General features: G+C 49.2%; 1 protein-coding gene across 5 annotated transcripts in view; it reads left to right on the forward strand.

Moving 5' to 3' along the window:
- The window catches only part of AK8 (adenylate kinase 8), a 151,033-nt gene that overhangs the window by 66,008 nt on the left and 62,586 nt on the right, over window positions 1-22,439 (forward strand). For all 5 annotated transcript variants that reach the window (XR_010148806.1, XM_001168661.7, XM_063788114.1 and 2 more), the window contains one exon: window positions 18,960-19,101. Coding sequence is in view for 4 of the 5 variants with exons in the window: in XM_001168661.7 (XP_001168661.3) it covers window positions 18,960-19,101 (142 nt within the window). In the remaining variant the exon portion in view is untranslated. The remainder of the gene's footprint in view (window positions 1-18,959; window positions 19,102-22,439) is intronic.

A 22,439-nucleotide genomic window follows, 5' to 3' on the forward strand; every position in this document is an offset into this window, starting at 1 on the left:
ATACCCTGAGGCCTGAGTCAGCGGTGATGCCCATGAACAGTGGCAGTGGTGATGCTGTACTGCCATACGCTCCCACCATCAGTGTGCGAATGCTCATTCCCTGCCTGTCTTTGCCATCTCTGGGTACTGCCAGTGTATTTGTCTTCTGTTACTTCATAACAAATGTCATGGTTTAGAACAACACAGATTTATCTTGCAGTTCTGTAGGTCAGAAGTCCTGAAATCCAGGTATTAGTAGGGCTGTGCTCCTTCCTGGGGCACTCGAGAGGATTTATTTCCCTGCCTTTTCCAGCTTCTGGGGGCCATCCCCATGCCTTGGCTCGTGGCCCCTTCCTCTGTCTTCAAAGCCAGTAGAGTAGCATTTTCCAATCTCTCTCTCTCTGACCTCTGCTTCTGCTATCACACCTCCCTCTCTGACTCTGACCCTCTTACCTCCTTCTTATAAGGACCCTTGGGATAACCCAGAACGATCCAGGATCATCTCTTCATCTCCAGATCCTTAATTTAGTCCCCTTTGCAGAGCCCTTTTTGCCATATCAGGGAACATATTCACAGGTGCCAGCGATTAGGATGTGGACATCTTTTTGGGAGGTATTATTCTGCCTGCCATGGCCAGCCATTTGAATCTTTGCCACTTTGTTATGTGACAAAAGATGTATTTATTTTTAATTGTGGTCTTTTGATTGTCGGTGAGGTTGGTAAAGTTGAACGTATTTTCATAAGATAATTGGTCACGTGTGTTTTATCGTTGTGAACCACCTCTCTATAGCCCCGGCCTATTAACTGTTTTTCCCTTTGCCCATTTTCCAGTTAAGCAATTTTCTGTCCTAATTGCTTTGTCAGTGCTCTTTGCATATTAGGGTTGTTTACGTTTTTCCATTAATTTTTCTTTATACTTACATTCTATATTTTATCTCTGTTTCAAGTCACGTTATAATTTTGTAGTTTTAGCAATTGCTTGGAAAGAGAACAGTGACTCATCACGGCCCTTTAGTTCTCAGGCATCGTGGGATGTCACGGTCGCCAAGAAGGTCATATGAGGATGTTGGTTTTTTATGAGGTCACGGAGCACTCAGCCTCCTGGTTTCCTCATCTCCTCTCTCCTCACCATCTGACAGCACAGTCTTATCTTCCTCGTCTTATAGGGAGTCGGGCGTTTACAGATCCTTAATTAATCATCAGATATGGGCACCATTTTGCTGACTTATTCAAACTGTATCTTTTGAGTAAATGGGACCTATTGTTACTTCCTCTTCGAGAGACAGAAATGAATTTGCTTGAATCAAAGCACGTCAACTTTGTACAGAGCCGGCTTAATTCATCCACCACTAAAAGCAAACCCAAGAGTCCTTTCAAAGGTGGTCCAGGCGCAGAGTCGTTTTTGTGTTTGTTTTTTGTTATTTGGGGGATGCAAAGGAGGCTGACGGCACAATTCCCAATTTTCTATAAAGTTAGCGAGACCCGGATCACTTCGATCTTCAATGTTTGATGCTAAATTTTTTCTTCCACAGTTTTTTGTTTATTTAGACTATGTACCTCTATACTTTCACTCTTCCTACAAAATTAAAGACACAGCAACAACCAATATCATATCTCCCTAACGGAAGCAATAAAATCTGTCATTTCACTAATCCTGATCTCGCAGGGATAACAAAGAATGCATTTACATTCATAACCACTAACAGGGTCTCATTAGTGGGCTGTGGAGAAGCTGCCGAGAAAACCAAAGCGCTCAGCTCGCAGAGCAGGAGCCCTGGAACCACCCAGGTCTGGCAGGGGCCCACTTCACCGCCAGCTGAAACAGGAAGAAAATTTAAATCATTCTCGACAGAATTTGGTTTTGAAGGAAAGGTCAGGCTGAACAGGGAAACTCTGCCTAGCCGACCACAGCCTGCTTATTTATGAATAAGCCCAGCTGGCTGAGGCCCCCTCCTTCCCGAATTGAGCACTGGTGACGTCTGTGACTAAGGGGTCCCCTAGCCTGCAGGTGTACCCCACTGTTTGGGCTTGAGGGGTGGTGATTAACCACATCCCTTCCCCTCACCCTGAGTTCTCAACCCGATAGGAGACAGACCTCAGAGTTTGCTGAGAGCATAGAATGGATAATGTGGCTGAGAACCCAGGTCACAGTTGGGCTTAACGTGCCCTTCGGAGGCCAGGCCTGGAGACAAGCCACCCATTGTATGGCCATACTCCAGTGGTGGGGACAGGGAGACGGGCCCCCACGCTTGCCCCAGGAAGAGCCCTGACTGAGTGGAGGCAGATGCGGAAGGAAATTCCTCTGCACTGTGGGCCAGGGCCTGCCAGCGGGAGGATGGGAGAGCCGGAGGGACTCGGCCTGTCTTGGAGTGACTCCCCACTCTGGGGAAGAGGGAGGCCACAGGGTGAAGGGAACAGTGGAATTCAGCTTCCGAACACTGCCCTGCAACCAGAAGGACCTGCCCTGCCTCCTGAAACTGGAGGACATGCTGCTGTATCCCCTGAGGCTTTTGGAACTTCCAGAAGAGGAGCTGCTGGTTGGTGCTCTCCCATATACCTTTGGGGAGTCCTTGGAGACATCCCAGATTCCCCTTTTCAATCCTAGGTCTGTTTCAGATATCTCCGTCCTGGGTGCCAGCAGCATTCCTGGGAACATAGGAAAGCACCCAGTCACTCCCCTGCCTGTTAGGAGTTTTCATCTGTAAGGTTCAGGAGCTCAGCAAGTGAGATTATCGTAAAGACATGGAGACCTCATCGCCATGGGGCAGAGGCCCCTAGCATCTCTGAGCTTACGGGTGTCACTGCCAGAACACCCTACCATCTAGCCACCCAGTGCAGAAAGCCCATCCCCACCACTCCCCGAGCCAGGCACTATAGATTCTTCCTGGGTACCCCCTCATTGCCCTGGTGGGTACTGGACCTCCTTCCCTGGGGACTCTGCCCTGCCTGTGCTCCCGGCTGCTGGCCTTCTGCTGGTCTTTCACTGGGACCCCTGCCATTGCAGACTTGTGCTTTCTCTCCACTCACCTTGGAGCTGCGTGCCCCAGAGATGTGCGCTTTTGTTATTGTGCATCCCTGCCACCCTCACAGTCACCATCACCACCATCACTGGCTCAGCCAAATAGATCCAGATGTCGTCTTTTCCCCGTGGAGCCTCTTGCTCTTATCCCCACTCCAGGCCTCATGATGTTATGTCCCAGCCGTGACCTCTGCAGACTTAGTTATGTTCTTTTTTTGTCCTCACAGGTGCTGCCAACACCTCCTTCTTTCGAATCAGCAGCAAAATTAATAACTGTACTGTTTTCCCATCTTTCCACATTTACTGGGCAAAGGACCCCAGGGCCCCATCTTAGCGCATCTTCAGTCCCTTGATCCCAGGCTCTTGGTGATGGCACTGTGGACAGAGGACTGGGGAGATGCTTATTCTGTGCCTGGACTTTGAAATATATAGGTCTGACCCCCTAAACTCGTTCTGACTTGAGCTACAGTGAGCAGAACAAATTTATTCCCCAGGGCTCCGCACGTGGTGTTCTTTATGCAGGCAACCTCCATTAAAGTCACCAGGAGTTTGCTCTGCATACGATAAACAGGGTTGAGCTTAAATCATGCAGCCTTAGTTGCCAGGGAGCTCCTGTCACTTTTACACTAGTACAAAACAAGTAAAAACGATTCTGGGCTTTTGGAAAAATAAGTTCTCAGCTGTTTCTGTATCATTTAAAATGAGATGGTTGCTGCTGATGGACTCCATTGCCACCGTGTTCTACGGCATGTGTACAGATGTCCTCTTTCCTCTCTGAACTCAAGCAAAGGCGCTACTAGATCTCAGTTCTTTGCTTAAATCAGCGGCGGCTCACAGTGGCCACCACTGCCAAATGATGTCCTCAGCTCCTTCCCCATAGCTCCATTCCTGCCAAAGGGTGTTTGAAATTTCTGAATTCTGGAGGCCCAGAGCTTCCTAAGGAAATTGGCCATAATTCTGTCTTTGCCTCTTGGAATGTCGCTTCCCGATTTTCACTTAATATAAAATGAGCCCTGCTCATGGGCCTCACTCTATTGTTCAAACTCACCCAACATAAAGAAGTCTGAAGTCTGCACTGCTTTATTTTTAGCCTTTCTCGTGAGAATTTTAGCCATAAATTAGGGTCCAGGGACTGTTGATGGTGGATATAACCTACTTCCAGGTTGCCGGGCCCAGTGAATGGTACAACGCCGGCTCTTCAGCCAGAAGGCTTGGCTTCTGCCCTGGCGCAATGAACTGTTCTCGTTCTCATGAGTTGCTTGGACTTCCTCTGGAGGGTGGTTATCCAGGGAGGAGATGAAAAACAGCCAAAGGCGGATCTTGTCCTTGCTGGTTTATGTCTTTGCTCCAAGTGCATGAGATGCTCATCTCAGCCTGTCCACAGCGCACTCGGAACATGCTGGAACTGCATGGTCAGGAGCCCGCCAGCCATGCCATGTCCCCAGCAGTGGGGCTTCTGAGCTAGACTGTAGCTTTTCACATCTCCTGTCTCTGCATACGCTCTGCAACACCTGCCCAACTGGCTCGTCGGCCCAGTTACGGTGAGCTCCTAACTGGCAGCTGCCCCTGTGGCCCCGCCCCCCGCCAGCATCTCCCAAGAGCTAAAGCAGTTCAGTTGTAGGAAGGCCCACATTCCTTGGCACATACCAGACATATTCGTTTCTTATTGTCAGGAGGGAAGACAGCTATTTAATTGGTAATGACTTTCCCCTAAAAGCGAAAGTCCTGGTATGTAGAAAAGGTGATGTGGAAGACAGATCATTATCGAGTTGTTACCTGTGCCCCTCCCACACATCCCTACATTTCCTAAACATTTCTGTCTGGGAAAGGTCCCTCATGGCCTAATAGAACCCGAGAAAAGGCGGGAGATTTGAGAGAGTTTCAAGAAGCTAATTTGCGCCCTTTCTGGTAATGAGACCTCACCCTAGCAAATGCAGCCATCGTAATACAAACAAGCCAAACCAGCCCCCAATTGGGATGATGATGTGTTTTCAAGAGCCTTCCGTGAGTCCAGATCCCAGGAGGCGTGGATCAGAGCTCAGCCAAACTGCTGCATTTTTAAGGGGGAATTAATATTCTCATCACTAAATGCACACTAAAGATCGACCATAGACCAGTTTTTCTCTTTTGTTAAAAACTTGCAAAGAGTTGCTGAGTTGAAAGACAAAGTAAATCTCCCCATCTGAGGAGGTAAGCGGAATGCTATTTCTTGTTTTTAGCAGAGCAGCCTCGGCGAGCTGCAAGCTGTCTTCCCGTGGAGGGGAGACCCTGAGGGACCCTCTGCCCGTTTCCAGCAAGCCTTTGCATGCGGTGTGTTTGTACTCGCTGAAGACAGCGCATGACTCTCTAAATAATTTACAAGTTGATTAATAGACTCACAGGGGTATAATTAGAAGAGGGAGAGACAGTGGGTACAGTAACCGGTACAGTGCTTGGGGGAACAGGAGCCTTTATTTTTTTAAAGAAACTTTCTAGGGTGCTGGGCGTTTGAAGATAAGTTGGGAAGAGCTCAGTGCCTCTTCTCTTTTGAAGTGGAAATAGGACAGTTTGAATCCGTCGAGTTTAATTTTTCACAAGCTTTAGGGGCCCCGCAGTGCAACTCCCTTTTTATTATTGAAAAAACTCTACATTTTTCTTTCATTTTTCTACACACACACACACACACGCCAAGCAGTAAGTAATAAACACATTAATTTACTCTTATTCTATGTGGATTTCCTTCGCGTTGCCTCCCCCAGGTGTGTTGGCCTCTGTCCCTTTGGTACCCCCAACCCAGAGCCCCCGCTGTAGGGTGGCCTAGAGGTTTATTAATGGATGCCCCCTGTAATTTATGCATTTTAAAGGAACCCTCACCTCGGTCTGACAATGCTTTTGAAGTAGCTCCTTTTTTCAAGTCAAACTTTTGACTTTTCCGCTGGGACTGCTACAAAGATTTCCTCATGGAAACTACGTAGGAGTCTTTTTCAGCCAGAGAGAAAGCTGTGGCCAAGATGGCCAAGATAGCCAAGCAGAGTGGCAGGGTAAAAGCGTTGTTTGCATTGTGGGGGCTGGAGGGCCTAGGAATGAGCACAGTTAGAGGAAGCGGGTGAGCACCTTTGCTTATCAACAGGTTTGTGCCCCCGAGGGTCCTTCTCTTTGATTTTTTTACACTAGACTTTGATTTTGAAAGTGTGCCTTGTCTTTCTCCAGTATGAAAATGATGCTTTGCCAGGAGGCAGCCCCGTCACCAAAAGATCAAAAAGCCTTTGCTCAATGGCTAGTCCAGTGGGGAAACTGAGGCAGTAAGTGATGCCAGATTCATTCATGCATCCATTCGACAACATTGTCTCCCCAAGAAGAATGGGCGCTGCCGGAGGGGGGTAGGTCTGGCCTGCTTAGCGCTGTTCCTTGTCAATGGCTGGAGCCACCATAGGGCTGGAGCCAGATTTTCCTGTTGGGCTGAATGTCAAGTGTTGCTGTGTATCAGGCATCCAGATTAAAAAAGAAACCAAACCCAACCCTGACATTTCTGGGAAGTCCAAGGAGAGCCGGAGTGCACAGAGTCATCCTTGCTCTGACCAGAGCTTCTAGAAGCGTTTCCCTCTCCGTGGGCAGCCCCAGCGGCTTCAGAGAAGAGCAAACCTCCAGTGCGCTCAGCTGTGAAATTGTCTCTGACAGGCCTGACCCTGGAGGCCCCGGGCCTTCTTCTCCAGTCGGGAGGTCTCTCAGTGTAGCTGTCTGGGCAGCCCTTGGCATGGCTAGAGCTGTGCTCCTGCCCCTCACAGACCCCCCAACGGCAGGTGCAGCTTGAAGCCTCTTTCCCTCTGGGAACATCCTTGCCTGACGGGAGCTGACACGGGTTCTTTCTCATTGGGCTGTGAGCGGGGCCTGCAGAGGCAGGGGCAGGACATGAGGGCTGAGGAAGAGGTGGCCCCAGTGACCCTCTGCAGCCTCTACACTTATGATCAGGGAGGTGGGACTTGCTGGGGTTTGTCAACCAGACGCTGGCTCTGAGGTTTCCTGTGCAAGGGAACTTGGCACAGCCTCATCGGACATGGAGGGAGGGAAGCGGGGACCACGCCCTGCAGCTTCACACCTGTCGCTGCTGCTCTGGGTGACAAGGGCACACCCGACAGAAGAAGCAAGATGGGAGCAGAGGGACACGGGAGGGGGAGAGGCGAGGGAAGAGACTTCCCGACATACAGAGGGATGTACCTGCTCCCACCCCCGTCCCTGGGAAGAGCCTGTGGAAGCCAGGGGATGCGGGAGGCAGGGGAAGGGGAACTCCTTCTCCTCACCCCTCACTGCAGACCTCTGATTTACCCCATCCACGATCTTGATTGCAGGACTCTGACCTCCCCCCAGCCTTTGGTTGGTTTTTACTGGGAGATGAGATGGCCTCATCTGGGACCTCCCTACCCCAGGATCCCCCTGTTTCTGCTCACGCTGTCTGCTCAGCCGGCTGCTTCAAGGGCTGAGGAGTCAGCTCCCGCAGGGCTCATGGTAGGAGCTCAGCTAGTTTAGTGGAAGAGCGAGCCTGTGGCAGTTGACCTGGGTCCCTGTGGTGTGGACATTCCCAGGGCCCAGATGCTGCCCTCTGCTGCCTGCATTTCTATTCGGGTGAGGTCCCTCTCCATGGGTAGCCCCAGTGGCTTCAGAGAATTAGTCTTTTTTTTTTTTTTTTTTTTTTGAGATGGAGTCTCACTCTGTCCCCAGGCTGGATCGCAGTGGCGCGATCTCGGCTCACTACAACTTTCGCCTCCTGGGTTCAAGCGATTCTCCTGCCTCAGCCTCCTGAGTAACTGGGACTACAGGCGCCCGCCACCATGCCCGGCTAATTTTTGTATTTTTAGTAGAGATGGGGTTTCACCATGTTGGCCTGGTCTCCATCTCTCGACCTCGTGATCCGCCAGCCTCGGCCTCCCAAAGTGCTGGGATTACAGGCGTGAACCACCATGCCCGGCCCAGAGAATTAGTCTTGAAGGAACAAAGGGGAGACAGGTCACAGGGGGCAGCATGCAGCCTGAAGGATTTCTAGAAGGGAGGCAAGTGACTGTCACTCCCAGATGGGAGGGGCCGTGGCTACAGGTCGGGGCTCAGAATCACACAGACTTGGTTCCCATTCAGACTCTGCTTCCTCCCAGCTGTGCTACTGGGCAAGCCATGCGCCCCCTCAGAGCTCCCTTCAGTTTTCCCATCTGTAAGGCGAGCTTTCCTAGGATCCCATTTGTTGGCTTGCTCTATATAAAGGGAATTGTGTCTGTAATTCACTAATTACTTACTATGGTCACTGGTTATAATCACTGATTACTCACCATGATTATTATCAAGAATGGAGTTGCCATCGTCATCATCTTAGTGGTAGTAATGGTACTCACAGCAAGTCCTGTCGGGTGTGAATATATTTTATATATGGGGGATTTTTTATATTTATTTATTTCCCATGACTGCTACCAGCTTTGGGGACCTAGTCCCTGCGGTAACTGGGAACTGACCAAGCTCCAGTTTGCATTACTCTGATGCTCCGTGATATGGTTTGGCTGTGTCCCCACCCAAATCTCATCTTGAACTGTAGTTCCCATAATCCTCACGTGTCATGGGAGGGACCCAGTGGGAGGTAATTGAATCTTGGGGGTGGTTACCTCCATGCTGTTCTCGTGATAGTGAGTTCTCACAAGATCTGATGGTTTTATAAAGGGCTTTCCCCTGCTCTGCCCCTTCGCGCTGCACTTCTCCTGGCTGCCGCTATGTGAAGAAGGACGTGTTTGCTTCCCCTTCTGCCGTGATTGTAAGTTTCCCAAGGCCTCCCCAGCCTTGCAGAACTGTGAGTCCATTAAACCTCTTTCCTTTATAAATTACCCAGTCTTGGGTATGTCCCCCAAGTATCTCTTGTAGCCTAACAAGCTACCCCCCAATTTAATGGCATAAAATGACGCTGAGTTTATTATGCTCCTGATTTAGTGGGTCAGGGTTTGGGGCAGGACATGGCAAGGAGGCCTCGACTCTGCTCTATGCTGACTTGGGCTTAGGTGGGATGCCTTGAACTGCCTAAGAGAGCTGGGCTGGCTCACCCGGGGATTTACATCTGGATCTCAGTTCTGGCGTCAGCTTGGTTCCTTGGTTTTTCTCCACGTTGCATCTGCAGGGCTAGTGTGTCCAAGACGGATTCTTCATCGCCATGCCTGGTGCCTGGGAGGGCACGCTTGGAATGGCTGGGGCTGGCCAGGCATCTTCCCTCCTCACAGCCTCTCCGTGGGGCTGGCTTCACCTGCCTTCTTACTTGGTGTCTGGCTGCTCCTGGCACAAGCACTCCAGAGAGTTCAAGGGCGGCAGTGGTTGGGGTGGAAGGTGGGGCCAGCGGCCAGGCATCCCATAACTTCACCACAGACACCCCAGGATACACTTCTGTCTGATTCTATTCACAGAGCTTGTCACTGGGGCCAGCCCAGGTTCCAGGGAGGGGATTGAGACACCGCCCCCCTCCCGCCCCCTGCCCTGGGAGGAGTAGCAAAGAAGGTGTGGCCATCTTTAATCTCCCACACCGGGGAAGGCTTGATGTGAACATTTCAGTTTTGTTCAGGATGGGCTGCACCACGTGCCTGGGAGGCAGCCACAGCCTAAGCAGCCCTCAGGAGCTGGATCCCCAGGTGACATCGGGTGCCACACAGGGGCCTACCAATACCTCCGTGGCTTTGGAGCCCAATGTTGTCCCCATGAAGAGGAGGAAGCCTTGGCTAGGAGGTAAAATGAGTCGCCCAAAGGCAGGCTGCAAGTGGAATGCAGAGCGCAGGGCAGAGTTTGGGCCTCTAGTCCTCATCATCACAGTGCTCGTCCTCCTAAAAGTCAGGTGGCAGCAAGCAGCCCCAGAGCTGGATTGGCTGGATGCAAATCCAAGCTCCACTACCTGTGAGCTGTATGGCCATGGGCAAGTCACTTCCTCTTCCTGTGCCTTAGTTTTCTAATCTGTAAAATGGGATACTGTGACTACTTCTTTCATAGGGAGAAAACTACATGAATTAATATTTGTATTAGAACAAAGACATGCTTAGAACAGGGCCAGGCTCATCATATGCACTGTAGCATACATGCTTGGTGAGTCAATATACTATCATATCTTTTCCCTCCCAGAAAACTGGGCTCATGGTTCTGTTTGCTGCTGACTTTCTTCTCCCAGATTTCGTGGGCTATGGCATCCTTGCTGCCCTTGAGATGTGGGAGAAAAAACTGGTTCTAAGCCCTGAATTCATTAAAATGGAAGGAAAATCGTGTTCCTTAAACGCTTTGATCTGCAGTGTACACTTAGTGAATACATCACTCTTTAAAATAATCCAGTTCACATGCAGACTGGCCGACCTCTGCTCATTTTCCCAGATACTTTCATATTCCATTGAAAGATGTAAAAATGTACTTTAAAATAAGAATTGTCAAATCATTCTGCACAGTGTGGCTAGCTGAGCATTTCCAATCGAGAAGTTTTACTAATTTGCTAAGTGATGTACCAGTTGTTTATAGAAGAATGTCTATTTTTGAATGGTCTCTTTTGTCACCTAAAACTTCATTTGAAAGGGACAAACTGGCCAGGCGTGGTGGCTCACGCCTATAATCCCAGCACTTTGGGAGGCCGAGGCAGGCAGATCACCTGAAGTCAGGAACTCAAGACCAGCGTAGCCAACATGGTGAAACCCCATTTCTACTAAAAATACAAAAAAAATTAGCCGGGCCTGGTGGCGCACTTCTGTAATCCCAGTCACTCATGAGGCTGAGGCAGGAGAATCTCTTGAACTCAGGAGGTAGAGGTTGTAGTGATCCAAAATTGCGCCACTGCACTCCAGCCTGGGCGACAGAGCGAGACTACTCCGTCTCAAAAAAAAAAAAAAAAAAGGGACAAACTGAAATATTCACTGTTGGGCATCTCTGCCCCTCAGGTAGCTGTGTCAATGCCATGTGGGCACCTCAGTCTTGTCTTTGCCTTTTGCCTGAGTAGACATGGTAAAGAAGGGAGTGACAGAAAGTGGGTGGCCGTCTCCAAGGGAGGAGGGGCACAACATGGCCTCCTAGTCTGCAGGGCACCCAGGGCTGATGTACTGACTTCTCTGGTCGTGAAAGAAAATCCAGTATTAAAACATTGTTATTTCCTGGCGCCACTGTCTGCCAGGCAATTTTAAACGTTGTTAAGCAGTAGAGATATTAGAGTAGAAACGTTGGCATCTAAGAAAACCATGGAAGGCATCTGTTTCATCTCCTACTTGGGGAACCAAGGCCCGGCCAGATGGGGGTTTGTCTGGGGCAATTGACTTGAGTTTACCAAAGAGCAAGCTAGATCCAGTGGCCTTACCCTCCCTTAGGAATTGCAGGGTGCGGCCGATGGAACAATCTCAGTTTCTCCTCATTCTCTTCTCCAGGGTTTGGAAATGTTCTGTGCGTTGCTGGCGGCGTTCACTTGGGGGATGCAGAACCCATGTTTCACCAGCAGGTGGTAGTAAATAACAAACAAACGGCATCACCAACGGAAACACCTGGCGCCAGGTCCTGGCACTGGGGCGCTGCAGGGCCTTCAGGGCACGCAGGATTTCTGGTGACGGCAGCGAGACGGGCTTGCAGGCCCAGCTGCCGGGAATCAGTGCCATCCCGAGAGTGATGGCCTCCAGAGATGGGAGGCGTTCGGCTTTCCTTGAATTAAGTCAGGGCCTGGGCAAACCTCCCAGCAGCCTAGAGTAGAGCCCCTGGCGGGATGGGAGCCCCGCTTCTTTCAGGCACCAGGTTGTGTGAAATGGAAATTTAAAAACAAAACCAAAAGCAACCCCTTTTCCTCCTCCACAGTCCTGTTCCTTTTGTAAGATTCCCTGGACCTCCTGGATCCTATTGGGATCCTTCAGGAGGGGAGGGACCCAGGGACCCAGGGACCACAGGAGAAAGAGAAGCAAATGCCAGCCTCCCCCATGAACACTGATGCTCATCTTGACATCGATTTCAAGGAGGGCTTCAAGAAGGAAAGAAGCTACACAGGGCAGTTTGAAGCGAATGTGAGGGATGAGGAGAGGCAGTGTGGGTGCAGTGTAGGTATGTAGGTGTGTTTGCTAGATGTGTTTGTGTAATGAGGGTGTGTGCTTCGTGTACTGTGTGTGGATAGGTGGGTATACAGTATGTGTTGTGCACGTGGTGGGGTGTAGGGGTGTGGGGGTGTGTAGTGTGTGTGTGTGTTTGTAGCTGAGTGCATGAGCACATGTCTGTGTGTGTGTGCCTGTGTGTGTTGTAGTGTGTCAGGTGTCGTGTGTGTAGACATGTATGTAGTGTGTGGGGGAGTTTATGAGTGTGCATGGAGGGGTGACGTGTGCAGGGCATGTGCAAGGGTGTGTGGGGAGGTATTCAGATCTTTCCTGTTTGCCCTAGGGTGCCAAGGAGGGTCACACGGCTTATTGTGAGTCTAGCAATCAACCTTAGCATGTTTTTTACCTTTAAGCCACTGGCTGAAGGAGCTATTTCCTTCTCTCCACTTTTTGTCCTATCTTTATATGCCAGCCCCAGAAACCTTAGTGTCCCTCATATCTTCTCCCTCAACAATAACTGATGGGCAGAAAGCCAAGGTCCCTGCAGGGCTGGCTCTGCGGTGCGGACAGCAGGCGGCGGCGTGGCGCAGCAGGAGGGGCCTCTGGTGCCTGCTGGAAAACTACAAGCTGGCCTGGGTGCTCTCTCCGAGCCCTTTCCTACTCACACCCATCAGCTCTGGAGCTGGATGTGACCGAGGGTGACTGAAGCCAGACCTGCAGCCCGGGAGGAGTCAGTGCCGCCCAGTTGCATCTCATGGGTGTTGGGACTCCTGTCCGGAGCCGTGGAACTGCTGTGCAGGAGGGAGCCCAATGGGATCCTGGGCCTTTAGACAGGACTCCTTCGCCTTCGAGACAGGAGGGTGGGACACGGGCCCGCGGTGGGGAGTGGAGGCCTAGGAGCATCCCACTTGCCACCATGGATCCCCATCTACCCCCATGCCAAGCGCCAAGCACACCCAGCCCTGCGGGGAATAAATGGATTGAGATTTTAATAACCTGGAGGTCAACTCGAGGACTGCCATCTTTTATGGAAGATCTTGAGAAAAAAAAAAACAAAAACAAACGAAACCATGTGGTGTGGCCTTATGAAATAATGAGATACTCATATCTTGCACTTGGCTAAATTTAGGGCTGACAGAACACTCCAGAGAGGTAACCCTTGGCGGTAGCTTTGTATGAAGGGCGAGATGTTAACTGTCAAGCCCAGAAATCAAGCCTGAGGCATCTGACTTAATGGTGAAAGACTTTAGACCGCACTGAAAAATCTCTATCTGAGAGGAGGAGAAAGGGTAAATGGACAGCATTATCAAGAGGACTCGAAACTTCTGGCAGAGCACAGTGAACCAAGGAGCAGCTTGTTCTCAGCTTTGTGCTGAGCTGGCCAGTCAGACCATGTGGGGCTGGAAACGTGAGTCCATAGCTGGCAGGAAAATCCAAACAAGCCGCAGCAAAACAGACACCGAGCCTCAGAGAGGCTGGGACAGGAGACATGGGTGGGTTTGGGGAATTTACACTAAAGGCGGGGTCTTCAGGGTTCACCCCTCACCCCTCAACCCTGCGTGCTGCCACTGAGGAGAGATGCTGACCGGGAAAGGTCGGTAGCCTCAGAGCAGCACCCAGTGGGGTCTGTTGCTTGTCTTGACCCAGATGGGAGAGCCCTACCAGGATCCAGGATCCCCGTGCGCTGGGAGAGGACCAGTGCTGCTCCTTAGCCGCACAGCCCCAGTGAGGAACTGTGAGCCAAAATGTGTTGCTGTTCTTTATAAAAGGTTAAAGGACTCGAACGAGGAGCTTTCACAGGACTGCTAACACAGGCAGATGTGGGCAAGTGCCCGTGATGCCAGGCTTCTGGGCAGAGCTTCCGGAACTGGTGGAGTTACAGGACGGCTGGAGGCCACCCACACTGCAGGTCCCCCAAAAGGGAGAGCCACCCATGGCCTTCGGGGGAGATTGTGTCCTTTGTCACTTTAGGAACGGTCTCTCACAGGGGCCATTTCAATCTGTTTTAAGCATTAAATGGTTTCCTTTAAAAAAAAAACATCACATTTTTAGTGGAAAACTTTAAACACATCTAAAAAGCAGAGAGAATAGAATAATGAACCTCACGTGCTTGTGGCCACCCTTGTTGCATCTAGAACCACCCTCCCCTACCCCAGACCCCTCCCAACAAACCCCAGGTGCTAGTGCTCATTCTTTTGGCTGCATATTTAATTCACGAGTGGGTGATCACGTAGAGATGAATGGAACGACTGAGAGGAAGCGTCTCCCTTGGTTATTTTCTGTTGCCGCAGGACCTGATTCAGTGCTTGGTGAGAAAAGTCCTTAAGTTCTCTGGCCCATGAACACTTGAGGAACTGAAGAACTTCCTGGGTTTTGGAAATGGTTCCCTTTCTTCCTTCCCTCCCTCCCTCCCTTCCTTCCTTCGTGTTTATTAGGTGCTTTCCATGGGCCCAGTACTGTGCCAGGTGCTGGGGTATAGCAATGAGCCTGACCCTACTCGGGGGATCCCTGCTTTCATGGGGTGGGCGTTGGGGTGGGAATGCAGGTATTAAGTGGATACTACATCAGTTGTTACTGATGTGCGCTTGTGATGAGCCCTTCCAGGAAGTGCCGGCTGCAGAGCCTATGTTTCCTGATTCCTGCAGAGAGGGGTTTGTTTGGGTTTTGGCTCAAAGTGGGAACCAGCGTGAGCATTCCGTTTCTTCCTCAATCTTTTGGAAATTTGGCCCTCCCTGCCTCCGACATCCCCAGCACTTCCTACTTCTGTGAGCTCTGCTTTCCTGCCAGGTTTGTGTTGCATTACATCCGGGTCCCCTCTCACCTCCACCACCCTGGGCTCCATGAGCAAGGGCTTGGGTCCGATTCATGGAGCGTGAAGTGGCGGCCACCCTTCCCCCTCCCTCTGTGTGTGTGTGTGTGTGTGTGTGTGTGTGTGTGTGTAGCATGTATGTATGTATATATATTAATACAGTCACATATGAATATATGTTTAAATTAGACCATGTATACAAGCCGTTTATTTACCTGCTTTTTTCTCATTCTGTCATAGACTTCTGCCTCGACCTGTCTATATTAACTTTGCAAGTTAATATAGAGATTGTTTTTAAAAGGTTGTCTAATATTCTATTGCAGAGATGTACCTTCTTTGATTTAATCTGTCCTCTATTGATGGACATTCTAGATCATTTCCAGTTGTCACTATTGTAAACAACACTGAAATGGACATCTTTGTATACACATCTTTTTCCCCTCTTAGGTTCAAGTTCTTAGAAATAGGATTGCTGGGTCAAAAGACATGTACATTTTAAATTTTGATGCAAGTTGGGAAATTCTCTCTAGAAATCTTTGTCAACTAACAGAAAAAACAAAAACAAAAACCTCATTGTATTTCTATCTGGCCTTCCATTTTTCCCTCGAGTCAGATTTCTCTTCAGTTGAGAAACTTTGTATTGGTTCGTAAGTGGCCAATGTGAGGGACTCAGGGGCTCCAGGCCATTGATTGGGTAATGAGGCAGCAGAACAGTTGGGGGTGTTATGGGCCGGGGATCAGGGTCCTATCCCAGCCTGGTCACCAGCTGGCTAGATGACCTTGGGCGGGTCACTTAAACCACAACCTCTTTGGGCTTCAGTTTCCTAACTTTGAAACAAGAGGTCAATGGGATGACCTTCCAGGCCCTCAGAAAGCTGTGGCTCCAAAGGTCAGACCACCTACAGTGCAGCTGGGTTTCCAAGCCATACTTGATTATTGGAGATGACACTCAGAAAATATTTGGTCCAAATAATTCTCACCGCTAAACAACGGAGGCCTTAGTGGGCCTGGATTATTAGCGGGATCCACCATTCTGATCTCAGCCAAATGCGGCCTCCTTAGTAGCTGTCCTAGGCCCGGTCAAACCATCAGCCTCCCATCATTTGGTTGATTTTCTTCCCAGTACCCATGACTCTTAGAAATGGTTATTTGTTACCTGGGTAATGTTTGTCTCCCCGAGACAGCGTGAACTTCAGGAGCCCGGGGGCCTTGGCAGTCAGGCTTGCTGCGTAGACCGTATCCCATGTCCAGCACAGTGCCTGGCACAGCCTAGATGGTCAGCGACTACCCACTGGGTGAATCGTGGGGAGAGGATTATTTCTGTATTGGTTTCTTCTTTCCGTGAAAATATCTGTAAATATTAAGGGTAGACCTGGACTGGAAGGCTCTATGGCAGATTCTTACCCTACATTGTTTTAAATCGGTATTTATTCATCCTGGCAAGAAAACACAAGGTCTCTGGATCAGAGGACAGACCAAATTCTTTCACACAGTAATCTCAGAGCTGGCTCCCCACGCCCCAGTTCCTCACAGGCAATGTGGAAAGAGCCAAGTGCACCCTGAGTGTACAGGGGGTCTATAGCAGGAGGGGAGCCCCAACATTGTGACTCTTGGAGCTTATGCAAGACAACATGCCAGCTCCCTCCCGAGCTTTACTTTGGAAGGAACGGACTCCGACTCCTTCTGGGGAGAGGAGGAGGAGGTCACTAGGTTTACAGCCCTTTGAATGTAAACAAATGTCTCGAGGCAGAGGTCCCTAAGTCTCTCTGGAGGTCTCTGTCTTTAACTTCCAAGGCTGTTCTTAATCTGTCATCCTTTATCCCAGGTGCCAACAGTCTTTGCTGGCACGCCCTGACCACAGGCAACCGTGAAAATATTCGTGAAGCATCACTTCCCCACACACATCTCCTGAATTGAAAAGTAATAGCCACCACCTTTGAGTGTCGGCTGTGTGCCAGAATCGTAAATGCGGTGTGAGCCGGTCACAACAGGTCCTGTTATCCTTTCAGCAGATAGGAAGCTGACGCTCAGAGAGTGAGAGACTGCCTGGAGATGAGGCAGCAAGAAAGGGAGGAGCTGAGATGAGACCTGGATTTGTGAATGCCCCAAGCCCATGTTCTGTCTACAACCTGGCTTCCCCAAAGTCTGGTCAAGTTGATTTTAACAGAGTTGATTACTTTTGAAGTATTTGAAAAAGAGAAGCCTTCTATTTATTCAACACCTACTATGTGCCAGACATCTTTCTAGGCAGGGAAAAATGGGAGAGACATGGTTCTTTGTTATTATGGGACCCATCCATGAAAGAGACGCAGACATTAAAGAAAGAATCACCCAGAGAGAAGTATCCTTGTGATAACAAGGGTGGCAAGTGAGGGAGGATGAGAAGTGCAGGCTGGGGGCTGTCCTCAGAGACTTCCCTTGGGAGGGAACATCCCACCGTGGCCCTGAGGCTGAGTTTGAAGGCTGGCCCAGGCAAGATGTGGGAGAAGGGTGTTCCGGATGGAGGAGGTGGCACGTGCGAAGGGAGGTGCAAGCTGGCAAGATTCACCTGGGAGGAAGGCAGGGAACAGACCTTGCCTTGGAAAGGAGACTGCTCTTTATCCTCGGAGCACTGGGGAGCCCCTGCAGGTTTGAAGCAGGGGAAGGGATGGGATTCGCTGAAGTGACTTCTCATTCATGCTAGATAGCCAGATGTTCTCGTTAAAGCAAAAACCCTTTTTTGCTCTTTCCTAGGGACTGGGGAAGAAAGGCTGAAGGGCATGAGAGAGAACACATTCAGGCAAATGCAGACTGCTTAGAATTAGGGTTATGGTTTTTTGGTGACAAGGGCAGCAACCCAGCAAGTCACGGCCACAGGGAAAACGGCTGGCAGTGATTTTTCTGCATCTCTTGCTTCCACGTTCACCTGGCTGTCAGCCTGGGGGGCCCTGTGAAAGGTTTCAAATGTGTGCTTCAGGCCCGCTTGCCAGACCCCTGGGCAGTCGGTAGGAGGGTAACCAGGCAGCTTCCAGAGAAACTGCCAAACTCACTGCCACCACACCCCTAGGAACCAGTTCCAATGGGGCCACAGTCATAGCAAACAATGGTAATATTTACCAAGTATTTCTGGAAAAATGAGTGCAAAGTGCAGGAAACACAGTGCAAATTGCTAGAACGCAGTACATTAGCAACACAGGACATTTAATGAGTCTGGGAAGAGACGTATGAATTTCAGGAAAATGTCAATTGCCGCAATGTAAACAAGAGGCTTCTCAATATCTCATTCTCCTTAGGACTTTATTTCAGTCTTTGGTTATAACTAGTTCTATGATTCTTGGGAGAGACTTCGTTCTAAGCATCAAGGAGGGGAGAATTGGAGAATTTTGGGAAAGAGGGGAGTGGGGGTTGCTAGCGCATCACAGACTGGCAGAGAGCTTTGGGGGCACTGGCCCAGTCCCACTTGAGGAAAACTGAAACTGCAGCTGGGGCTGGTGCGCTTCCAGGAAAAGTGTTTGCTGCAAAAACTGGGCCCATAGTGGGTGCTATGGTCTGAATGTGTCATCCCAAAATTCATATGTTAAAATCTAATCCCCAAGACAATGGTGTTAGATGGGACCTTTGGGAGGTGATGAGGTCACAAGGCAGGGGCCCTTGTGGATGGGATTAGTGCCCGTATAAGGGAGACCCCAGAGAGACTTCTCACCCCTTCCACCAGGTGAGGATGAAGCAAGAAGGCACCATCTGTGAACCAGAAAATAGGCCCTTTCCAGGCACTGAATCTGACTTGATCTTAGACTCCCCAGACACCCAGTTTATGGGATTTTGCTATAGCAGCCCAAATGGACTAAGACAGGGGGACAATCTGCTCACATCTCACTGGGTTGCAGGTGGGGATGGTGTCGTGTCCAGGAAAGGGAAAGACCGAGGTCAAGGTCAGCCAGTGCATTTCCCATCTCACGCAGCCCCGTTGCTGGGACCGAGGAGGGACCTGGGAAATAGGCACTGACAACCTTGTCCAAGTGGTTCCAAGTGGCTCCACCTAGACCCACTTCTTCAGCAGCTCAATCTATGGCCAAGTAAAGTTAGGAAGCCCAGGACCCATGGGCTGCCGGCCAGCAGGGTACTCACTTGCCCCCCTTCTCTGCAGTTCCTGACAGCCTCCTCATGAAGGTGCTGAGCCAGCGCCTGGACCAGCAGGACTGCATCCAGAAAGGCTGGGTGCTACACGGCGTCCCGCGGGACCTGGACCAGGCACACCTGCTGAACAGCCTGGGCTACAATCCCAACAGGTGAGCTGCCCCAGCCAAGCCAGCAGCCCTGGCCAAGCCCCTGGGCACCCCCTCTCCAGGGCTCAGCTGAAGGGGTCCAGGTTACACAAGCCTTCACGTGTTCCTGAAGTGGAATGTCTCCTGGTCATCCCCATTCCCACCCATCCCATCTGCCCGGTGGACTAGGAGTCAGGCTTGGGTTCAAATCCTGGCTTTCACTCTCCCTGATGGACCCTCATCTGTAAAACAGTAATAAATACCAGTCTTGCCTTCCTTGGGGAATTGTTATACAAATCAACGGATGTTTTCTTCTACTATTTTTACAGTTTCATTTTTATATTTAAATCTTTGGTGCAGCCGATATTTATTTTGATGTGAGTAGGCAGTATGAGTCCCCCTTTTATTTTTTCCCCAAATGGTTAACCATTTGTTCAGAGTGTTGAATATCACTGGATGTTCTGTCTTCCCTCTACTAGTTTGAACTTGAGAGCTCATCACAATTGTATATATTGTGGGGAGCAGTGAAGCCCACCGAAGTGAAAGCAAGCAAAGGCTATTTAGTCTGAGCTTGCAATAGCAAGGGGTCAGCCACCATTGCTTGGCGTTTTGGCAGAGGCTCACAGGCAGGCAGCGGAGGTGACAGCATTCTAGTGGAAGGTGGGAAAGGCTTCGGTTCTACCATGCCCCAATTGGAGGCTGTTGGCTTGGGGAAGCTGGGTGGGCTAACTAGAGGCGGGGCCTCCGTGTGACTGGTTAAGGGAACATATTTGGCTTTCTCTGGTTGGTCATACCTTGCAAATGGTGGCAAAAATGAGGGAAGCTGTCAATTCCTGATCAAGTCCTGGTCCTTTGGGGCTGATTGCTGCAGAGATTGTGGTCTGACACCCCGGGCAGGTTGCTGTAGGTTGTGGGTTCCAGTTCTGTTTTTATATATGGTCTGACCATCATCAAACTGTGTGTTTAGTCTCTCAATATACTGGGCCTGTTTCTGAACTTTCTCTTTTCTGAGTGTCTATTTCTGCAGTAGTACCTCTCTGTTTAACTACTTTACTTTTGTCATATCTGTATTTCAATAGTCAATGCAGGACAAGGCCCTCTCATTGATCTTCTTTATTGTCTATTTTATATATTTATTATTCCAAACGAGCACTATAATGATTTTATCATGTACAAAAAGAAACTGCCATTGAAATTTTAGCTGGAATTGCCTTAGATTTTCAAATTGATCTGTGATATGGTTTGGCTCTGTGTTCCCACCCAAATCTCATCTTGAACTATAATCCCCACATGTTAGGGAGAGACCTGGTGGGAGGTAATCAGATCATGGGGGCGGTTTCCTCCATGCTGTTCTCATGATAGTGAATGAGTTCTCACGAGATCTGATGGTTTTAAAGTGTGGCACCTCCCCCTTTGCTCTCTCTCTGTCTCTCTCCTGCTGCCATGTAAGATGTGCCTTGCTTCCCCTTTACCTTTTGCCATGACTGTAAGTTTCCTGAGGCCTCCCCAGCCGTGTGGAACTGTGAATCAATTAAACCTCTTTCCTTTATAAATTACCCAGTCTCAAGTAGGTGTTTATAGCAGTGTGAAACGGACTAATACAATCCGTTACAGTTTGACATGGATATATTCTGTCTTTGCTTCTAGTGAAAATATCAACACTTCCTTGGGTCTCGCATTTTTTATTTTATTTCTAGGTATATTATCTCTTGTTCTTCTTACTGATATTATAATAAGATATTTTCATTCCATATTTTCTAAGGGGGTTTTTCAAGAGTATACAAAAGACATTGATTTTGGCTTACTTATTTTATACCCTAGCCACCTTCTCAAACCCTCTTACTGTTTTGGATAGTTTTTCAGTTGATTCTCTTGGGTTTTACAGGTAGATGACCATGTCATCTACAAATACTCATCCTTTTGCCTCTTCCTTTTCAATATTTATACTTTTCATTTTACTCTTGTTGGGCGGTACTTTCAGAACAGGGTGTCATGATCGACACGGTGGTTTTTCCTGACCATAAGGGCTGTCCTGGTACTGCTGACATTAAGGTGCTACTGGCTTTTGGTTTGAAGTGCATACAATTTGTATGAAGTTAAAGAAGTTGGCCGGGCACAGTGGCTCACGCCTGTAATCCCAGCACTTTGGGAGGCCGAGGTGGGTGGATCATGAGGTCAGGAGATCGAGACCATCCTGGCTAACATGGTGAAACCCGTCTCTACTAAAAAATACAAAAAATTAGCCGGACGTGGTGGCGGCCGCCTGTAGTCCCAGCTACTTGGGAGTCTGAGGCAGGAGAATGGTGTGAACCCAGGAGGCGGAGTTTGCAGTGAGCTGAGATCACGCCACTGCACTCCAGCCTGAGCGACTGAGTGAGACTCCGTCTCAAAAAAAAAAAAAAAAGTATAGCTCCGTGATTTAAAATCTCTAGTTAATGTTTATCAAGAGCTTTTCAGCATCCTTTAAAATTGTTTTTTCTCTTTTTGACACATTGATATTATAAATTATGTTAATATTAGTAAGCCAGTCTTTTGTTCCTATAATAACTGGTTTGGTCATGGCATATTGTTCTTTCATGGTATATTATTCTACTCTTTGTGGCAGATAGAATTTTGACCCTTATGACCTTTGCCCCCCTGCTGTCATGCGTCTGAATATTACATTACATGACAAAAGGGACTTTGCAGATATACTTAAGATTACTAATCAGTTCACCTTAAAATAGAAAGGTCATCCTGGACTATCTGGGTGGGCCCAGAATAATCACACAAACCCTTAAAAGCAGAGTTTCCTCCTGACTGAGGGCAGAAGAGGAAGTCAGAGAGATTTCTAAGCATGACACAGCATTGGTGGCTCAAAGATGGGGGCCGTGGAAAATGTGAGAAGAAATGAATTCAACCAACAGTGAGCCCCAGGTGAGAACTACAGCTCTGGCTGATACCTTGACCTAAGCCCAGTTAGACCCATACCAGATTTCTGACCTACAGAAACTGGGAGATAATAAATTTGAGTATCTTTTTTTCTTTTCTTTCTTTCTTTCTTTTTTTTTTTTTTTTTTTTGTGAGATGAGTATCACTCTGTCGCCCAGGCTGGAGTGCAGTGGCATGATCTCTGTTCACTGCAACCTCGGCCTCCCAAGTTCAAGTGATTCTCCTGCCTCCTCCTCCTGAGTAGCTGGGATTACAAGTGTGTGCCACCATGTATGGCTAATTTTTGTATTTTTATTAGAGACGGGTTTCACCATGTTGGCCAGGCTGGTCTCGAACTCCTGATCCACCCATCTCAGCCTCCCAAAGTGCTTGGATTACAGGCATGAGCTACTGCACCTAGCCAAATTTGATTATCTTTTTTTTTGAGACAG

Source organism: Pan troglodytes, chromosome 11 (assembly GCF_028858775.2).
Source record: "Pan troglodytes isolate AG18354 chromosome 11, NHGRI_mPanTro3-v2.0_pri, whole genome shotgun sequence".
Lineage (NCBI taxonomy): Eukaryota > Metazoa > Chordata > Mammalia > Primates > Hominidae > Pan > Pan troglodytes.